Here is a 22,062-nt window from a genome sequence, read left to right as displayed (position 1 = left end):
ATGCCCAGATGCTGATCAAGAGGAGCTCTTCATACCAGTAGGTCCTCAATGAGCTCCTGTATCTTCCATGACTATGACTGGTCAGACTTTGCTTCTCATTGCTAAGGTATTCCTGTCTCTGTACTCTAACACTGAATTAAAAGAAAACTTTTGAGGGCTCTGTCCTGGGAAGAACTACAAACCTGAGGAGACTGAGGCCCTTCTGTTGCTCAAGTGAGTGATAAGCAGGAAAGGCAGCTCCTGCATGTGCAAAATGTGCTATTTTTCTTGCTGCAAATACATAATTCCCAATGCAAATACACATCTGGCTGAAGAGTCAGAGAAAGGCTCAAAAAGGGAAACACAATGGAGTGCAGGAGAAGCAAGGAAGAAAAAAATAAATACTGAGCACAAAAATTACTGACCTCAAACTTACCACAGACTTTCAGAGGAACAACAGAAGGACTAAAACTTAACTTCTACATAAATATATTTTGCTAAGCTGGTGGAAAAAAACTAAGGAGTAGGGTTTGTGGCCACATAAAGTTACAGGAGACCCTTTCATCAACAGTGGCATCCATGCAAGAGATGAAGGTGAGGAGGAAGGCAAGGAGGGGGCTGCCAATAACAGATCATCAGATACTTTTAAGGGGCTGGTAGTAACAAACCTTTGCTAAGGTGAAACACAAAGGAGTGCAGAAAATCTGGCCAAAGAAATGCAGGATGCCTCCTGCAACATTATAATCCATCATCAGCTGCCCACTGAGCAGCACTGCCTCTACACCTGCAGACACATTTCAGGGTTTGCCTCCTACCAACTTTCAATAATCAAGTCAATATTACCATCATGATTTTTTTAAGCCATTTTATATGTATACAGGCTAATCCAGTAGGAGATTCCACCAGACAATTCTCCGTTCCTTGTGTGAAGACACTCTTTTTTCCTTCACATTATATGCATTTTAATAAATGTATGATTTAGTATTCTGCAAGCCCACACTACAAAAAGACTATTCTGGAATAAATGGTATAATTGCATTTCCTACAGCGACCTTGTAATCTCTTGAGTATTTATTCTAGACTAAACAGCCCTCCTCAGCTGCCCTGTGTCTGATTGTCGATGAAAGAAGCTTGTTTGACAACTGCTTCAAGCAGAAACATATTTTTTCCATGATTGCATGAAAAAGCAAAAAACATTACCAGACCAGTATTCTGAGCACAGAGACTCATGTTAGATCGATGAGTTAATTTTGAAGCCAAACGCCAACAAAAACAATTGCTATGGACATTCTGCTGTCATGGCCAGCTTTTGAGGTTAATTTAGTGGTACATATACAACTGCAGCCAACTTTACATATGAGAAACTACACGGTGTATGCAGGCTTCCTTCTTTGTTTCTTTATATATTTTCCATATTCTCTGCTTTTATAACCCTCCTGAGACCTTTTACAGTTACAGAACCCACACTATACCCACAGGTGGGCGGGCAGGAAGCAAAACTCCCCATTTCATAAGCAGTCCACTTTTAATATATTCAACTGCTAATGACCTTGACAGAAGAGCTCCATGCAAAACACCATATACTACAGGGTGTCGTTTGAAATGTTCATAGACAGTTTTGCCAGAAAGTTGATTTCTTAAACAGTAAGATTAGTGACTCAAAGGCTGTGTTCCTTTCCTCCATTCCCATTCAGTTCACAAAATTGGTGCTAATCTACCTCCTCTATATTAAATTTGTATTCCTTCAAATTCCTACTATGAAACCTGCAGGATTTCTCTAGTACACAAGAATAATACCAGGCAGTTTCTACATCAAACCTCATCAAGACAGGTTACACATGGTTCTATTTTCTTATCCCATCCTCTCTTGAAAAAGTCAGCACACCCTATTCACTATTCCAAAAAAAGCATACTCACATAGTACTTCTATTGTCACTCAGAGGTTTTTATTCAACCATTCATGGTAAAATGAACAAAAATTACTTCACTTTAAAAAGGCTGTATGCAAATGGAGCTGTGTCTTTAAAGCAATAATCACTCCTTACCTGTTAATTCTCATTCATTAGGTGCCTGATTCAAAATGCATTGCAGCCAACAGAAATCTTTCTGCTGAGGATCAGACCCTGCAACAGGAGACACTGGGAAATTCAGACCATATGCCTTAGTAGCCAAGAAAATTCCTGCAAAAAGGAGCTCAGCCCTCTATGTGCCCTCCAAAGCAATACAAACTTCCCTTGCTCTTACTCAATCTTTTGACTCTGACTTCTAAGCTTATTGAGAAACTATATTCTATTCAAAGGAGCAGAATGAATTCAGTGTTCAAAATCAATGGGCCAAAGCAGATCAAACAAGCCCTTCATTTGTGGTTTTTCTCCTTTTCCAAGATTCAAGAAATATCTGCATTACCCCATGACAAAGAAAGCAGATCTGAAAAATCACCTGCTCAAACTTTTAAAGCCCAGTGGTCCTGTCACCCATTCAAAATCACTTCTTAGTTACTTCACTGGCTCAGACCCACTGCAGACACTGTCAGGGCTTTACCCAAAACTAATCTGGCCTAAGACCAGATCAACTATGGTTAAAGAGTAGTTTAGAGAGGATACTTACTATTGCTTCACTACTAAAAATTAGTAAAATTTTTAAAAATCACTACAATTGACAAAGAAGTTACAGGAGTCATCTCCAGGTAAGTGCCAGAACTCCACGTGTTTCAAATTACACGACACTGGATAACAAAGAATGCAGAAATTTTCCATTTGAAATGAAGGTTCAAAAATTAAACACTAATAAAGTTCTAGCAGATATGAAGTCCAACCTCCTAATCTTAATTCAGAATTTAAGATCAGTGAGCTGTCCTACACTAGGAAAAAAAGGAATGAATCTCTCCAGTTCTTCATTACAAAAAGCACAGTGGGCTAAAATACATTTGTTCCATGTAGAGACTATGACCACAGCACTGTGATTTTACTGCAGTACTTACCCTCCAGTCTTAAAATGATATTTTGCTTAGATTTAACTTATAAATTACCAAAGTAAATTACCTATGCTTATTGGATAACGGTTCATCACTGAACTTTATTTTTTGTATCATATTTAGACAAAACACTAATAAACCCTAACAATGTGGTTACACATGAAAACAAGTTGATAGATCAAAGGAAAGTCTCATTTTTCCCTAAAGAAAAGCAAAAATTTTTGAAGCAAACCCTTTTTTTTTTGTTTTTTTTTTAATATATATTCACATGTATACATTCAGGATGTACCTCTCCAGACGAAGTTAAGTAGACAAACACAGTTTTATTTTAAACAGCCCAGGACTGACCTGATTACAAGGATCTGCACAAAAGTTCTCTGTTAAGGCAGGGAATTTTTAAGTGGAGTGCAAACAGCAATTTTTGACCTTGTAAATTATCTCTATTTCTTAAGAATGGCGAGAATAGGAGTGGTACTGTGTTCAGACTATGATCCACTTCAGAATACAAGAGAGTGTTTCTAAATTTTGAGACATGAAGTTCACACATCTTTACCCAAAATGTTAATTGCATAAACAGATTTTTCAATTTATAGTCAGTTTTTAAGTAGCTTGTGCATGGCTCTTCCACAGCTGTAAATACTTGGTGTGAGAATGCTGTGTGGCCACTCCTGAACATACTCCTTGAATATACACTCACAATTAATGCCAAGAATGTCTACATTTTTCAGGACCTCAAACAAACATCTTTTTGATCAGTGTTTTTTTTTTTTGTTTTGTTTTTCTGAGTTTTGTTTTGTTTTTAATCAAAGCTACATTAAAAAAACATACATCTTTAAAACAACAAACTAATTCCCATCCCCATCCTGTTTTGGTCTTTCACTACTTGACATGTCAGGGTTTGTTTTATTTTTCATTTCTTTTGTTTTGAAGTAAAAAAAGTCCAGACCTCCAACCACACAATTTCAGTGTACTCAGCTAAAACACTAGAAGGGGGAAAAAAAAAAATAAAGGAAAAAAGAAAACAAAATTTTTGCTCTTCTAAGAAAAACCTCTAAGTAAAATCATGGCAATGAGTGCCCAAGCATCCAGGTACTCATTTTCTTTTCCACCACAGACCTTGGCTCCCCAAAAGCCATGGTAGGTTATACAGCCTTGCAATGACTTTGGCAGATCAACAGATTTGGACTGATCTAAACTAAAAACTGATCTAAACATTGTCTAGATGACAATCCCTATTTCAGCCAAAGTATCCTAAGCTGTTTCTGGTGATGGCAGAAGTGCCTGCTTGGTAAGACAGGGCTCTTTAAAGGTGAGGCAACCATCAGCAGCTTGCCTTCATCTCCACCCAGAAACCAAAAATTTTTCAGTGAACACCTCAGGAGTGACCCAGTCACATAGACCCAGGAACAGAGGGACAAACCAGCCACAGAGCCTGCCTCCAGGACATGTTCCATTGATCCAAGAGACCACTTTTCTCCAAGAACAGCACCAGTCTCCAAAGAGAGTCTCTCATACATGACTTTTCCCCTTCTTCCTCCCAAATTACATTTCAGCCTCAACATGAGAAGGAACTTCTTGACTGTGAGGGTGACAAAGCCCTGGCACAGGATGCCCAGAGACGTTGTGGAGTCTCCCAAAGCCCACCTGGATGTGTTCCTGTGTGGTAATCCTGCCTTGGCAGACTGGATGATCTCTAGAGGTACCTTCCAACCCCTAACATTCTATGATTCTATGATTTCCAATTGAGAGCTGGGACAGAACTGGCCCCAGAGGCCAAGCACCCAAAATGACCTCTGCCACTCATGTCAAAGCATCACCAACCTGTCACATGCAGTGCATAATCCTGGGACTACCAGCACCTGAGACTGTCTTGCAGGAACTCCACAGACATTTGGTCACAGGACCCTCTATCATAGAGAAAGCTTCACTCCCCCTCCCAGAAGGTTAAATACTGCCTACAAGTTCATATAATACATAGTGCTCCCAAAAAAAACACGTAATTGAGGATTATTGCCTGTATTTCATTACTTCTGGAAAACCATACTCCACTAAAAATACCTGGGGTGCCACTGAAGGACAGAAACCCTGCACATTGTATCAGTCATTTCTGTTGGGGAAAAAAAAAAAAAAAATCTGTTTCTTTATTATATTCTCAGACTCCTAACACAATAGCAAAAACTACACCATGTGGATGTTAATACTTTTTTGCAGTTCACAGAAGAAGAAAAAAAAAAAAAAAAGAAAATTTATGGCCCCAAGAGAAACTGAAATTAAATTTCCAAAACTAGTTTAACATAAATTTCTTTTTACAAAAGATGCAAAACCCATACAGGAAAGCAGCAGGAGGATGCAGAATCAAGTTTATTGGACTGCACACAAGTCATCTTAAGATCAAGATTTTAATTATAAAAGATCCCTAACAAATGATCCCTTAAGGATTCACCCTTTTTCTTGCCCTTTCTTGCCTTTGCTGGAAACTTTCTTCCCAGCTGTTTCCTTCACTACAGCAGTTTACTCAGAAAGAAAAGCAACAAGCAACAACGATGTTGAAATCTGAAGCAAGTAAGTGAGTGTTGCAGAAGGTAAGTGGTTGAGATGGGAATATTCAAAGTGCCCATTCCATGCAGTCTTTTGAAGACAATAAACCGTATCTCAAAAAAACAAAAGAAAACAAACAAACAAAAAAGGCAGTCAATAAACTACACTACCAGAGTGAATTCAACGTCTCCAGATTGTCAGCATCTTTGCAATAATTCTGGCTCCAGAAACTCAGATAATAACAGCCTGCACATTTGAGGGAAGTACTTAACAGCAATAAATAGTCAGACTGCAAAATTATTAATGAGACCATGAAAAGAGGGAGAAACAAAACAACAAATATTTAGATTTAACCTGCCCTTATTTGAGTCCAAATGAAGAGGAAACAAAAAATCTTCAGCAGGAACAGATAACATTGTGCCCAGCTCTTCTGCCTCACCCAGGCAGCTGTTTGCAGCTGCCTGAAAAAACCCAAAGCAGGGACAGAGGCACATTAGTTAAGCATTCATCACCAACAGGAAATGCCCATGAGTTCATATAAACACAGAAACACAAATACATAAACGAATAGCCTTGCATGGTTTAAGGTATTTCAGACACTCCGTGGAATTAGGGTTAGAGCTGTACCAGCTGGGAACCCACAGCATGGATGTATTTGCTTTGGAACTGCAAAACAGCCTCAGGACTCAGAAGAACTCCTCTGGTGGGCACCACCACGCAGCCCTTGCTACCAGAGCCACCCAGCACCCCTGCTGCTCTTAACTCTTTCATCACCTCCAGAACCAAGCTGTAGAACCTCGACTGTTTGTGGCCAGAGGAATAAAATGGCACTTGACAAAGTGTCTCCACAAGAAGACTGTGAGCACTGCTTGCACAGCCCAACACGCCTGTGCACAGATGGTGCAACACAACTGCAAGTATTTAAAGATTTTGTTTTGCAAGGTGTTGGGTTGCCTTCAAACTGGTACCACAGGCAATTAATTGGATGGGATGGACACAGCACAGGGGTCCTGTTGGATCCTGACATCATCACTCACCATAGGGGGGCACAGGCAAAGGGACAGGAACTGGAGCCTTCCCTACAAAAATCGTTTTTCCCCCCACCAGAGCATTTTCATTTGTGATGAGGCTTAGGGCTGAGAGGGCTTCAAAGCTCCTCTTGCACAGGAGGTCCCTCACAGCTGTGCCTCATCCAAGCAGGTGCTGAAGGCTGAGTCTGGCTTTGCCCAAGTTTAAACTGCTAATTAGTACTTGGTCTTGGAAGCCTGATATCAGATAATAATAGTTACAGGCAACAGAATGACACAGAAACAAGAAAAATGGAGATAATATTAATTCCAGGCAGCCTTTTATTTTCTGAAGCACCATTAGTTTGCTTATTTACTTGAAAAAGTCTATTTACCACTATTATTTTTTATCCACCACTACCACTCCTGTGCCAGTGAACCAGATGGGATTCCTGTTTGGATTTCAGTGGTCTCTGAAATTGCATACTAAAGTGTCTCGACTTTGTTCAGTACTTTGTGGCTTCACTTTTCCCATATTTCATGGTCAAAGATAAACTGTTATTTTTTAAAACTCTTTCTTGTGTTGGCAGTCTGCACAGTTACTCTGCCACATGGTTTTCCAGGCATTCAGGGGCTGTTGACCTTGAAAGTTAGACCATGATGAGCTGGGTGACACTATCACAGCAGCTACACATCTTCAGGTGGGGTTTCAGCTATGGATATGTCTTTAGAGAGCAGACAGGTCACTTCTGGGCTTCTCAACCTCCATTACCAAGGCACAGCAAGCTCCCAAACTCCCTTCCCAAACATGGCTGCACACCATGATGCTGCCAAGCTGCTGGACCAGCCCTGTATTATATTTTTTTGACAAAGTTAAGCTCTGTGCTTCATTTCTCACAAATGCAGTTTTGACTGTAGACAGCACTCGACAAGCAAATCTACCCTTTTCCATGGCAAACAGCCCAATTTTAATATTTTTACTGGCTTACAGCTGGGTAAATTAAGCCCCAGATTTTTATTTATTTATTTTTTAATACCGTGCAACAGAAAATGAACAGCTACTTCACTACAACTGCCAAGGACAACCTTAACAACACTAATGCAATCCAGTCCAGCTCTCAATAGATCTATAAAGGCTAGAGGACCAAAAATTTCAGCTTATCCACCCAAACAAAATGTTGGTTGGGCAGGAAGTCTAGTATTTCATTAAGAAACTTTAAAAGAGAAAAAAAGAAAGAAGAAAAAGAAAAAAAAGGAACAGGAAAAAAAAACCCCAAACCTGCATGCTGAAGATGGTAACAGTCCCAGCTGTAATGCCATGAAATGGTAATTAAAACTTGCTGTTTTAATTAGCTTTTTACTTACCCAAGCCTTCCCAGCATTTCAAGCTCTGGAACTTGTGGTCCATATGTCTCCACTTGCAGAGGCTGATACTCATACAAAGCTTCCTCTACCTTTTGAATAGGAGCTAGTGAAATAGGCTGACCCTGTTAAAAAAAAAAAAAAAGGAAAACATTTCTGTATACCAAGTCAAGGTTTTGCTTTATAAAAATGCAGCACAAGAACAAGCTTATACCATTAACCTGGATCCAGGCATCCCATTAGGAATAGGATGTATTCTTCTGCATCAATCATTTCTTCATGGTTTAAGTTTTTTACTGGGATCTACAGATGGAAAGTAACTTTTCATTAGCTATAGCTGTTTGGACAAGGTAGGAAGGAAAGGAGAAAGTCTTACTGAAGGCAGGCTTACCATGAGAGAGTATGTCTGCTCACTAGTAAAATTATTATTAGGTAAAAATTTCATTTATCAGAAGTAATATCAAACAAATGTCAGTGAGCAACTGTATTTGATTCTGTAATCAATGATTTCCTGCAAGCCCTAATTAGGAAGGGAAGCTGCTTTCATTTCTCTCTGCAGGCTTTGTAAGCTCCCATACATAATGGCTCTCAGGATAGACCTTTACAGTGCAATACAATTAATTCATTCAGCAAATTCCCATTTGTTTCATAACTAAAAATATAGAAACACACAACCATAAAACTTTCATTCCAGATGTACTTTTGCAAGCCCTACAGCCCACTGAGAAACAGCTCGACTTTTCCCCCACCCCCAAGTCCCTATCACTCTGAGCTCTCACAAAACAGGAGACTTGTGGCTGGAAAGGAGGGGTCAGGAGGATATGAGATAGAGCCAAAGTTAACAGATGTTGCTGCGTGACATTCTACACTGATTTGTTGATCTTTCACACAGTTTCAATTTTCTACTGTATTCTATGGTGCTCACAAAAATTAGCAGCAGCAGCAAAAAGACAGAGAACTATGAGCCCCTCCAAAGCAGCCTGGCTTCCCCTGTAGAAACTGAGCTTCACATCTGCAAAACGCAGGAATTTAGGAAAGCAGTAATATTGTTTTTGTAGACTTTTTGTCTGCAACAGGAGAGAGGAAGCTTTCCATGGTGTAATGCTGTGTATAGCCCTGGCTCCCACTGGTGATCACATACTGAGCTCCATTTCCTTGGGGCAACTCGTGTAAGCATCTACTCCCTCAAACTAAAGGCTCCTAATGTGGGACACTGGGTTAAAATTAACTAAAGAGAAAATAAAAAGTCAGTAGAAGGGGAAAGCTGTTAATTAAATTTGTGTTTGAGCCCAGTGACCTTTCCAAATTTGGAGCACGGATATTTTTGTTTAGAGAGTTGCAGAACTGAAGATGTAAGTCCTTGAGAAGCACTACCATGGATCTAGGCTGATCTCCATGGAAATAGCAGCAGCTCAAGTTTTCCACTGAAACCCCTCTGTGTTTCTGATGAGAACAGATCTGCCCTTTTTCTGCACTGCTGGGGAGCCTGGTGGGGCTCCTGCTAACACTGCTACGGTGACAGTGTCCTGAAGGCAAAAGGTGGTGAAGGAAGTTCTCAAGTTAGCTGTGAGACTCTCCAACTTCCAGAGTTAACATATTTATCACTGCTATTTCTGTGCCAAAAACTGGCCCTGCAATATTAAAAGCAGGCAACCACACATTAGAAAAAGAGGCTGGAAAAGAAAGATTAAAAATTCACCTTTAATCTCCCTTCATGGTATTTTAAGACACAAGAACAGGTTTTTATATTGTTAGAAGTTGTCTATTTATACTACCCAAGTTCAAGAAAATACTGTTCTTTGTAACCAGATTCATGCAGGCATGTGACACTCTTTGACTCTTTGTAAGAGATTAATGTTGACATAATACTTTTAGACCTATATTTTTAACAATATCATTACCTCTAACCAAACCAAAGAGAAAGACACATCAACATTTCCCATGCCTACACCCTCATGTGGTGAAAAGTCTGAGTCTTTCCTAATTTTATTCCAGCCATAGAAAAGAAAAATCGCTTTCCGGCAAAAAGCAAAAACCATGATAAATATTTTGGGAAATCACTTGTGTGTGGAAAAAAAAAAAAAAAAGAAAAAAGAGCAGCTCAGATTGCAGGAGCCATATCTCTGGAGGGCATCACCAGAACAGCTGCTCGCTGTTAGTGGAGTTGCCACTGGTGCATTCCTGACACGTTTTTAACAAGAGTGACTTTTGCTGATGCTGGCCAAGAGACACAGGAAAGCTCACAACAAATGCACAAGGCTCACCACAAGCCTCCTTCCCCACCACCATTTATGCTGCTAGAAATGTCCATCTCCATCTGGGAACTTATGGACAGAGAGGATGAAAATGTTTCATTTTAATTCCTCTCTCTGTGGGGTTTCCAAGGTGCCAAAGGAGAGGAGGGATCAGCATGGGAGCTGCCTGTGAATGGTGGGGAGGGTGACTGCTCAGCACATCAACTGTAAGGTGGGCACTGTCTGTGCCATGGAGAAGCCACCAAGCCAGACCAGGACCTTTCTGTGCAGTACTGCAAAAACAATGCACTGTGGTGGCCCTGAGAGGAGAACATCAGAAGAGGAGCAGCACACAGCAACTGCCCATCCTTGACCTGGTCAGACCTCATGTCCATCACAGGCCAGGATATTTTGTGCTCCTGTAGGAAGCCCAGGGACTGCCAGTTCAGGCAAAGCACCTTCTTTTGAAAGGCATCCAATCTAGACTTGAAGATTTTAGATCATAAAGGTCCAGGCACATCACCCCTAGGTGAGTTGCTCCAGCAGTTAATTATCTTCACCATTTAATAATGGTAACTCATTTCTTGTTCATTAAGATCAGTTTCAAAGCACTGACTCCCTCCTGCATCATTCTCACCTATATACTAGGCCAATGTTAGGAACCAAGAGGTACTTTTGCACAGCAAAGCAACTGCATGAGTTTGCATTCAGCCAGCAGATCTGCACCTCAAGAAGATTGTGAAGCTGTATGACACAGCTCATTTGTTTTCGTTTCCCAAAATCACAACTTTAGCTGGTGGGCTTTGACAACATGGATTACGTTCCATTTCTAAATGGGAAGGAAAAAAAGAAACAAAAAAAACCCCACCACAGCCTTGTTCCTGCTCAATAGCTGTCTGGTCTAGATAGCTTCAGGTAAAGGCATTTTTCTATCAACTGGATTTTAGTCTGCCTTGATTAAGGAAAGGGTTAGAAAGAAGCATAAGAGTTAAAATATGAATTCCCACCTGAAAGGGGCTGATCCTGATCAAGCCCTGCAACTCCATCAACCCTGTAGACATTCTGGATATGAACAAGCTGCATCTACACTGCCAACTCCTTGCAAGGCAAGCACAGCCATGCAGGCTCCTGAGCCCCCAGGCTTCAAATTTGTTTATCCCTGAGCAGATTAAAGTGTGGTCACAACACCACTGGGTATGGCACAGATCAGTGCAAAAGACCTGAGATGGAAACCTTTGAAAACTTACCAGTGAAAAGTGTCACCTTTCCTGCTCCCACTGATGTTGGGATAAAGTGCATTTACAAAAAAACCAAACCAAAACAAAAACTTATTGAAGTTCAAAGGCTCAATTTGACTCATCTCAGCTAAAAGCTATTTGACCAGTAGCATTTTTGTTTTGTGTCTCTGTCCTGAGTGGTCCCTAGCCACTGGTATAAAGGGACTGGTATGAAAGTAAAAAAGACTGGTAAGAGGGAAACTGTTGTGTAACTTCAGAGACATTACAAGAGACAATAACTTACTTAGGACTTACACAGCACTTTTAGTGAGGCAAAAACCATTTCATGTCTATGAGGTAAGATTTTTCAATTTCCTGTATTCCACCTAAATAGCCAGCCTTACCTCTTTCCAGCATTAGGAGGCATTTATCAGCAAGCTAAAACCAAAATGAAAGCAGCAGGTCCAGGATCCTGCTTTTGCATTGCTTTCTCCTGACAAACCAAAGATCTGACGTTGTGGTCATGAGTAAGTATTTCTAATTCCTCTTGGATGCTGTAATGTTTGTGTAAAAGAAGCTGACAATATCCAAATGGAGATGGAAAAGGCTTCCAAGAACACAGACAACAGATTTTCCTGCCTCCCCTCTTTCCCACCCCTATCTTTGTGGCATATGAGTTTTTTCTCTGGGATTATTTTAGGCACCGTAGCTGTCTATTACATTTTGGAATGCATGTAACCACAAAACACACTGCTAATTAGTAGGAAGGCATTTGCTTATCCTTATGACTTTGTTTATGTAACAACTGCACAGCAGTAGATTTGTGAGCAACTGACTTTCCATTCATGTGCTGCGTGTTTTTAGATAAGAGAAATACAGAATTAAATTGGGATGGAGGTTAAGTAACATCTTTGCACCACAAATAAAACTGAGTGCAAGACTTACTTTTCAGTATTCTAGATAAACTCTTTGAGACATCCCTCAGTTTAAACAGTAGAAACACAAGCAGTAGTCACTCTGTTTCAGACTATGATACAAAATGGCATTAAGGAAAACAACCATGTATTATATACAGAGAAGAGCTGCCCTTGCAGTGACGTGGAGTTTATTAAAAAAAAAAAAAACCACGTCCTTTTAGGAAAAGTTGCAGCTATTAGAGCATCAAAATTATAGTGTAGCAGTGCACTTTTCACACAGGGGTTTGGGGAGGGACTCTTGGCAAAAGCCAGGTATATCAGTATTTGCCTGCTGGCAGAAAGAGGTTATTTTAGCATACAGATTCCAGAAATACCACCTCAAGGTGCAGTGTTCACACTTCTTCCCATCCTGCTGCCTTTCTCTTTCCCTGTCTCCAGAAGGGCATTGCCTTCCTTCACCTCCTTCCCTTGGCAGCAAAAAAACAACTGACGGTCTTCTCAGAAATCTATCAAGTGCCAAGGAGGAGGAGAAAGGAGATTGACACCAAAAATGCACTAGTAGGGGAAAGAGGAGGAAGAGGTATGCCACAAAAACATCCCCAGGCAAGAGACAAAAACCAGAGATTGGGGTCAGTAAAACTTGCCCAGACAAAGCATGTTTCTCTACTAGAAGTGGCTGGACTGCATGTTGTAGCCAATCTTTCTGCTTTTTTCATTTCTCCCTGCTTAGAAACTTACTCAGGTAAATCTGCCATCACTGTACCACCAGAACACAGCACACAGCTCAGATAGCAGGAAGAGGAATATTTCTGTGCTAAGTCTCATCAAGTCTGCTTGCAGCAATTTTAATTTTATTTAACTCTTTTCACCATCAGCCTGTCCTCCCCAGCCTGGCCTAAGGAACGTGGGGCTAGACGAAAAGAAACTGAACACTGAGGGATGAGGCTGCTAAAAAACATCACTGAGCATCACTTCGACTGTATGCAGCGTGCCAGAAAGGTTAACAAAGACCCTTTTTGATACAGTGTCATTTGAGTGTGTAATTATCCAAATACTTCTGAGTGAATGTTAAAACAATTCTACAAATTCCTTGAATTTTTCAGTATAAGCAACCCTAGGAAACTATTTCATTACTAAGCTCACAACAGAATCCAGGTTTTGGAAAGATGGAGATTGGGGTTTTTCTTTTCAGTTCCCACCCTCTCAGTTCACTATTGACAAATCCCTATCAGCAATGCTGGTATGGCTTCTGATTCTGATTAACTATTTTCTTTGAGTACAGTAACACTCAGGAAAAGGAGAATGAAACTGATAGATTTGGAGGGCTCGGTTAATATTATTTTAACCTTTACCCTCCCAGTCTTCCACAGCTCTGTTAAACAAACACAAAAAAGTCAAAATAAAATGTATAATTCTGTTCCTTAGCCTAAAATTCCTACCCCAGTCTTTTCCAAAGACTTAAATATCTGAAATTAACTACTCTCTCTTCTGCTTTTGAAAACCAACAACAAATCTAATTTCTTTACTCAATTGTAAAAAGTGCTATGGAGATATCCAGCAGCAGCAAGACAGAAATAGTAGAAATTATGTGACACAGGAACCACCAAAATCAACTAAAGTTTTCCTGTTGCTCTCAAAACCAGATTCTGACCACATGTGGTAGGACAAGCAATGTAAGATTCACACATACTCTGCTCCCTGAGGTAGATGATTTCAGATGCCTAGTAGCAATCTGACTAAATTTAGACTTCACCCCACACACACAGTAACATAATTTGATTTTTAAATGCTAGAACAGGTTTAAAAGATTTGCCTTCTTTAAGAATTGCAGGAATAGAGCAAGAGCTCCACAACACAAAAGAAGCTGTTAACAAAGACAGTCACATACAAGTGATTTGTTACATGCAAACAGGAATCTGCAAAATTAACCATGGAGCAATACACCAGCAGTTCTACTCACCTCCAGATTTTTCTTTCACAACTTTCTGACATATGCAATTACCTGACCAGACTAATTTTTAAGCTCCTGACAAAACTCCCCATTTCTCTAATCTCTCAGAAGAAAGCCTGTGTCCATCTAACATGCCAAAATGCAGTTTTTCTGGGTCACAGCCAGTTCTAGGATTTAGTGATTACCCTCCTCACAGAAAAGCCGGGTGCCCTTTCTTCACACCAAGGGATTTTAGTGCCTGTTTGGCACTGCCTTCTCCAGAGCTGGCTGCTGGAGCCCAGTAAGGACTAAGGGGATAGTCTGAATGTTTGCTGCAAGGAGTCACTTGCTCATTTTCAGCAGAGACTCCAGAGTTCTGGCAGGAACTCACAAGCTTTCCTCAAAATCAGGAGCACTGGTCAAAGAATTGCCCGGTATACAAGATATCAGCATTTTAGGTACCAAAGAATTAAAACACAGAAGCATTTTAATGGAACTAACAGGACTGCAGATCACACTCCTGGTTTTCAGCACTCATTTTGCAATCTTGCTCCCACCTCAGTCTCAGCTCCCAAGCACTCACTCGCTCTTGTGTGATCCACCCTGCTGTATGCACAAGTTCAGCTGCTCCTGCACTTTTTGCTCTGGTTCCCAGGAGCTCCATCCTGCATGCAATATTTATTTGGCTACTTTCAGCTAGATTGAAGAGCCATGCCATGAACCGGCTGCTGTTTGGTATTTGGACACCCTGGGAGGGCCAAATGTACCGGCAAACACCAACTCGTGCATTCTTTTGTTCTTCAGAGGGTTTGACATGGCCTCAGGGCACAAGCACAGGCTCTTTTCGTTTTCTGATTTCTCTATAGGTGACAAAGTTGATGTTCTGTTCACTTTGTTATGCCAGTTCCCAGTGTGCTATGTTAGTCATACAGCATTAAACAGAATTAAGCAAACTTTTGTTGCATCTCTACCACCAGACTTCTGGAGCCTTGATCACTTTGATTTAGCTATCAATAAAGCACAAGCTCTGCAGCAGCCAGGCTAATTACAGGATTAAAGGCTTTAATATAATATTGGTTTAGATACCCACATTAAGAGCCATAATTTTTCAAGAGATGTGAAATAGAAATCAATTTGACAAATGCCACTTTGTGTATTATGACCCACAACAGGAAGGGAGGGACAGAGGCACCAGTGAAGGTCACAGCACAGCAAGAGCTGCACACCCCTCACCAACATGCAGCAACTGTTTGAGTCTTGGTACAGATGAACCTACTGGTGTTCCTATTCTGTCACAGAAAGAAAATGATGCAAGCAAATGACTTAGGATTTATTAGAGAAGAGCAGAACCTGCAAAAATTAGCTGCTTTATTGGTAGGAGCAAAGGTCATAAAGAACTATACATCACTGCACTCCACTGTCTGCTCTTTCCTGGGATCCTTTAAAGCAGCTCCCCCCATTCAGACAGCCACAGCTATACAGTACCCTTTTAAAGGAATGCAGAGTCTGACAGATGATTTAAAAAGAAACATTGCTTAAAATAACAAAACTGAACAGAAAGCTGACCTCAGACTGGAGAAGATGAGAAACACCGTGTGTGTGAAAATAGGAGACATATTCCCTGCTTACTGAGTGTACAACTTAGAACCAGATAAAAGTTGATGGATGCAAAACACCACATTCAGCATGGCTTATGTCTGCCTGATAGAACAAAAAGTGAGATTCCTTGAATAGCTAGATTCTAAGGAGGGACTGCTAAAGGTTGATAACTGTCTGGCAGAAGGAAGCAGGGAAGTTTTTATAGCAACAGGGGCAAAAAAATAAAAGGAATAAAATATGAAGAAAAGGACAATAAAGGCAGATGAAAGGAAGAATATGAACATAATAGGAAAAACAGAGTGAATTATTGGAAACAGGCAAAAAGATAAAAAAGAATAATTTAGAAAAACTGAAGTTTAAAGCAGAAAAATAAAGCAAGCATCATCAGGCATCAGCAGCACATGAGATGCCTTCACAGTGTTGGCAGATCACATTTACATTTGTAGACAAATTTTAAATGAAAACTGAAACCTGTTAGCTGTATATTTAGAAATTACAGCTTTTAACAAAGTGGTAAATAGTTTAATTCTAGGCTTGTTTCCTCATTTGCATGTAGAGCATGCAAGTAGACATTAGCTGATCATTCTGGGGACACGAAGAGACGCACTGCAAAAATAATACACAGTTCACAGCTCTGCTTTGAAAATACACATTAATTTTACTAAACTAAACAAAAGAACTCCCTGAAGGCAGAAGCAACTGGTTTTTTAATCTGTATAAAACATACCCTTTTGTCCTTCCAAAGAGGTTTTGTTTCTTTCTGTGCAATTTTTCATCTAGCTTTACAATGGCTATAACAAAATCATGCTTCAAGCCACGGACACATGACAGCATCCAGAGTAGCACACTGTGGCATCTGAATTTTAGCAGTACTTTGGAAAGGATTCACAGAGCTTCACAAGATCAGAAAGTCTATTTGTAACCCTCACTGATCCCGAGAGCACAGCAGAGTCTCTTTGTGTACCCAAGAACTACCATGGTCTATCACATCACTCTGGTTTCGGTGGCTACAGCTTTGCAGCTCCTTGAAGCACAATAACCAGGAAAGTGTAAAAGGGCAAAGATAAAGGAATTATTCCTGCCACAAAAAAAAAAAAAAAATCTACAATCTCACAGAAAATAGAAGCTGGCAGCAAAACAGTGGTACGATCACACAGTAATTCTACTTAGTCCAAGAAAAATCTTATTTATCTGCTTATAAAATAAAGAGATACTTCATCTGTTTTTTCTCCTTCACTGGCTCCTTTGTGAATCCTTTTGCTAAAAGACTTGTATTAAACAAAAAAAAGCAAGTGTCACCTCAGGTTCTGAAAGAAGAGACTGCTGTGGAAGCAACTGTAGCACAAACATCAGATTTCAAGCAAGTTAGAGGGGGTGCCTGAGTATGTCCTGCTACAGACTGGAAATGAGACAGTTTTGCCTTAAAAACAACACTTCCATTGTAGAAAGGAAGATTACTTTATGTTCTGATATAAGTACTGGATGAACCCACATCAGCAGAATGTCCCAAAATGTAATAATAGACAACCCAGGGGAAAAAAAAAAAGAATCACTTGAATGCAGTGTGCTGTAAGACCAGGGCTTGCACTGACATTGCCTGCCACAGCTACTTACTGCTTCTTGGGAAACACCACAAACAAGCTGTAATCCAAGAAAAAGGAAGCTCCAGGAAGAAGTATTAATTACATTTGTTAATCAAAGGAATAAACATATAGGAAGGTTTCCATTTCTTTGACTTTCATAAATTATTTCCATACAGTAAAATATGTACTAACCTCTCCACAGATGATGCAAATGTCTTACCCTGGCTCAAGGCAGCTGCTGCTCTGAGAAACAAACCAAAATGAGCTGATCATTTGTTTTCCCTAAAAACTCATAATATTGGACCAAATAAAGAAAAGTATGGCTTACTATACAGTTTAACAAGGTATGCCTAACATTTGTGCACTTAAAAACTATAATTTAATTAACTTTACCTGTAAGCCTGGGGGGTGTGTGAGAGAGGAAAAAGAAATACAAATTCATTTTCGTCTCTCTGAAAATAGTTCAGGGTCCAAATCCCTATACAAGAAGCAATAAAAATAGTTTGGTTTCTGGTAGCAATAACAAAAACGAGGGCAAGATTAATTCTTACACTTTTATAGCAAACAATCTAAAGCAGATGTTCGAGAATAAAAGCGAGATGTCAAAGTAGTTAATAAGCGCTTTTCAAAACCAAACACAACAAGACAACTTGCAGCTTTATGTGCTTCTATAAAACTCTAAATCACCTCAGTCAGCTTCCACTCTTAGCCCTTCTCTACTCCGTGAAGCTTCACAACTACCAAAATCTTATATTGAAGTCTAAACCACCACAGAGTGGTGTCTCCTGAACGAAAGCACAGGCAAGTGAGCTTTGCTGATCAGAAATCAGTTGCTCAACCAGGGCCCTTAGGAACAGAAATATTTTCATGGTTTGAATATCCAGGATCCCTGGAATAAAGCCCCTACCTTTAAGAGACAGAGCATATTTTGAAGATATCTAAAAAAAGTCCAGCCTGTATTTACATTTCCGCTAGAATACTGTTTTGAGACAGAGATCAAACTTCACATTATAAGGTCAAAACCACCATAAGCATTCCTCAGAATCAGACTTCAAATGGGTATTTGAAGTTATCCACACTTTCTTGTTTGCGAGTTCAAAGAATTGCTGATCATAAAGCAAACTTAAAGATATTAAATCTTCTAAGGACAAATTTCACAAAAGACAATGTGTGCATGCAGGAGAATTGAGCCCTTCCACTTTCAATATGGCAAAAGTTTTTATAAGCTAACCATAAGCACACCCTTCCCAAATGAAAACAGCTTTTATTGTGAACACGAAAGACACTGTGCTAACTTAAAACACCGTTCACTTAGATCTGCTTTCCAAAGGGCCTTAAGCAGGATTATATTGATTTAAATAAAGTAAATTAGGCAAGATTTGCACTCATGCTTCCCACACAAATAGGATTTGCCAAGCCTTTTGAGCCTAATCACTGGTACAATCACCCAGGTACACAAGAGACTGACTCAGCGCGTGCACACGCTGCAAGACTCACCAGCAAGGGCTGATTTTTGGCTGACCACAAGGAATTGGCTCCTGAGCTGGTCAGCCCAAGTCTCCATCTACCTGGAAGCCATCCATCCAGCAGCTCTGGGCTACTGTGCATCTGCATTGCAGTTCCACTTCATTACATGAAACTCAAACCCATCACTCCAGGCACCGGAGTAACTGATACCACATCGCTCAGCTCAATGGGAGCAAATCAGAAACTTTGGAGTACATATGAACAATAATAGGTTTTTGTGTTTTCTTTCCCAAGTGCTGACAGTTTAGGGGATATTTCCACCCCCATGCTGAACACAAATTTTGTTGTGCCAAGGCAAGTTGTTCAATCTTTCACGGAACATTTGGTTTAAGAATCCAAGGTGGGTTTTATGGGTTTGGTTTTGGATTGCTCAAGATTTTACAAGGAAAATATAATGAAGGTAAGATATATAACTCTCAGGAAAAAATTCTTTTCAGCAAAAGATGGCAAGGTCATATTGTAAAGTTTTAACAAATAACCAAACACTTTAAATCACCAGCAGCCTAAATAACTTTGCCCCAGCTTTGCCCCAGCTCTGAATGTTAATGTTTATCAACTGGTAATACAGTGAGAAAACCATGTTTTCCCTTTTGGTTTCACATTAATCTTGGGTCACAGCTAAAACATGACACTACACCAACTCTTTTCTCCCCCTCCTCTTTCTCAGCCATTGTGTTAACCAAAATACTCACTGCTAGGAGTCAGCAGTGATAAGAAGCCAGTGGGTCAGGAAGACCTACAAGCAAAAGAGCCTGCCAGAGCCTAAAAGCAGCTCACCTCCTGAAATCATCTAACCCCCAGCCACTGCCACCCCAGCAGCCACACTGGTCTGCTACAGGCTTTAGGAAAAGTAGGGACCTGCAGTGACTTTGCTGCTCTCAAGTCAAGGAAATTCAGACTTCATTTAACTTTTTGTATCTTAGGTTGAGGCAATACTAAAAGGTAACCCACAAGTACTCTGTAATTCATACAAGTAGAGTCACAGCAAAGGGGCAGCCCAGCCAGGATAATGCATTGCTGAATGTACCTACATTTGTTTCTGTACAGGGTTCCAGTTTGCTCTTAATTATTCATAATGCTTTGTCATGCACTTGGATGCACACTGCAGATTTAATTTTAAGAAAATAACTAAGTCTCAGTAATTAGAGCCAAATGCAGTGCTCAAATACTCTGTTTTTAAATGAGATGCTTTTTGTGTGCATGAGTGATATTGTCATTTACATACAGATACACACAAATAAAAGGGTATGAGTTAAATAGTTTTAACAAACACTATCACTGAACATCTTGACAGACCTTGTAATGCCCCAGCCCTGTGCACGTTTACACAGAGGATTCATTTAAAGGCACATCAAGCTAACAAATCTATTGGCTATAAGGAAATTTTATCAAAATTTTATCAAAATTTTATCATAAACTTACCTGGGGCTTAGACCCTGATTTAGCAACACAGATTCAGGTTAGAAAACTACTCAGCTTTAAGTGCAGCAAGAGCCTCGCACAGGCCAAGGAGCAGTCATGTGCAGATTACTTTGTCTGGATTGTTCCCTACAAGTCCAGTCCAACAAAGCCAAGCAAGCCTAGACCTGACTGTGTAAACTGAGCCCATCCACTTTGCTGCAATAACCCGTGGCAATAAACACAACGGCCTAGGAAGCAGAGGCTTGCAGAAACAGGTCCTCAGAGAAACACCCAGCATCCTGGCAACCCCGCTCTCCGCTCCTCATCCTTCCTTCCGAAGATGATTCCAACAGTTCTGAAGTCATGCAACTCACAACCACGTATCAGAAACCAAAGTGTGCTATTATTGCTTGGTCCACAGACCTGCCACAAGACACCATAAGGGCACCAGGGACTGAAATGCAACAAGGACAAAGTTGCAGAGCTGAGGGTCAAGCCAAGATTAATTTTAAAGCACAAAGAGGTTTTCTGGGTCAAAGCCAAGGCGATCCGTATCTTCTGAGATCAAGCATCTCCATCAGTTTTAGTTCAAAATTTTTAATGACTATTTCAATGATACCATTAACTAGTCCAAGAGGACTAGTTTTTTTGTTTGTTTGTTTTTTTAATCCCCAGGATACATAGAGTAAGATGAATTTTACCAAGTTAGCCAAATTGTGTGGGCCTTTGCTGAAGCACCCACTGGTATTGGTGTGCTTTCTTCCTTGTTTAAGTAGATGCTTGGCCATGTCTTTCCAGCTGAAGGTGATCATCAAGAGACTAATACAACAGTATTAAGAGAGATTTTAAAAGTGTACATGGTTTCCAAGTGCTCTCTCAAGAACAGTTATTTATTACATAAATCATCCTAATTTTATTATCTGGGCTGTCATTCCACGGCCTACACAAACTGAGAAAACATTCCCACTAGGGACTACATGTAATGGGTCAATTACTCATACCAAACAGATCAAGCATCTTCAGAGAGCTAATTTGCAGATGAAGTTTCATATTTCTCTAATCACAGATTTAAAATCCTAAAAGACAGTAAGCAATTATAAATCATTAAAACCGACAACTTTTAAAAGTAGTGCAGAATTCTAAGAAAAGGTTTGCTGAGATAGCCATTTATTATATTTACTTCAGTGCCTTTTTCAAACAGAAGTTAAATTCAGCATTTGACAGTACATGTGACATATGTCTTACTACCAAAAAAAAAAAAAAAAAAAAAAAAAGAAAAAAGGAAAAAAAAGTAATTGCAAAATGCAATGCAGACAAACCACAATCCTCTAAAGCTGATGCTCAGGTGTCACTGAGTACTGATGGGGTGCACCTAGTCACTTCAAAACACCAGAAGAAAACTTGCTTTCTTTCAAAATGCATGTCAGACTTATTTAATTTACTCAACTGCATAAATAGAAAACTGGTGGTTTGATGCAATCAGCACAGTGCCATTTAAAGTGAAGCACATCACAGCACTCTTAAGTCTTTTTGGAAATACCTCTGCTGCTCAGCAGCACCAGCTTTCCACCAGTTGCTGCTCCACATGCTATTGCCAATCAGCTGCATTTGCTGTGGTGCATTCCAAAGTTTACTAATTAATCTCTGCACTAAGCCCCACTGATGGCCCCTTGCCATTTGAAATGATCATCATCTTTTATTTAAAGACATAGTGCTCCTACAGTCACACTCAGACCTTATTTGTAAGAAAAGAAAAAAAAAAAAAACAGGTGTGCCAAATTTCAGGTAATTAAA

At 40.0% G+C, this 22,062-nt stretch overlaps 1 protein-coding gene across 2 annotated transcripts in view; it reads right to left on the bottom strand.

Moving 5' to 3' along the window:
* The window catches only part of MNAT1 (MNAT1 component of CDK activating kinase), a 122,750-nt gene that overhangs the window by 29,971 nt on the left and 70,717 nt on the right, over positions 1–22,062 (bottom strand). For both annotated transcript variants that reach the window (XM_071745300.1, XM_071745301.1), the window contains exon 7: positions 7,864–7,985. In XM_071745300.1, coding sequence (XP_071601401.1) covers positions 7,864–7,985 — 122 coding nt within the window. The remainder of the gene's footprint in view (positions 1–7,863; positions 7,986–22,062) is intronic.

The sequence above is a fragment of the Heliangelus exortis genome, chromosome 5 (genome assembly GCF_036169615.1).
Source record: "Heliangelus exortis chromosome 5, bHelExo1.hap1, whole genome shotgun sequence".
Taxonomy (NCBI): domain Eukaryota; kingdom Metazoa; phylum Chordata; class Aves; order Apodiformes; family Trochilidae; genus Heliangelus; species Heliangelus exortis.
The sequence above is the reverse complement of the archived record's forward strand: the minus strand, read 5'-3'. Positions and strand labels throughout refer to the sequence as shown.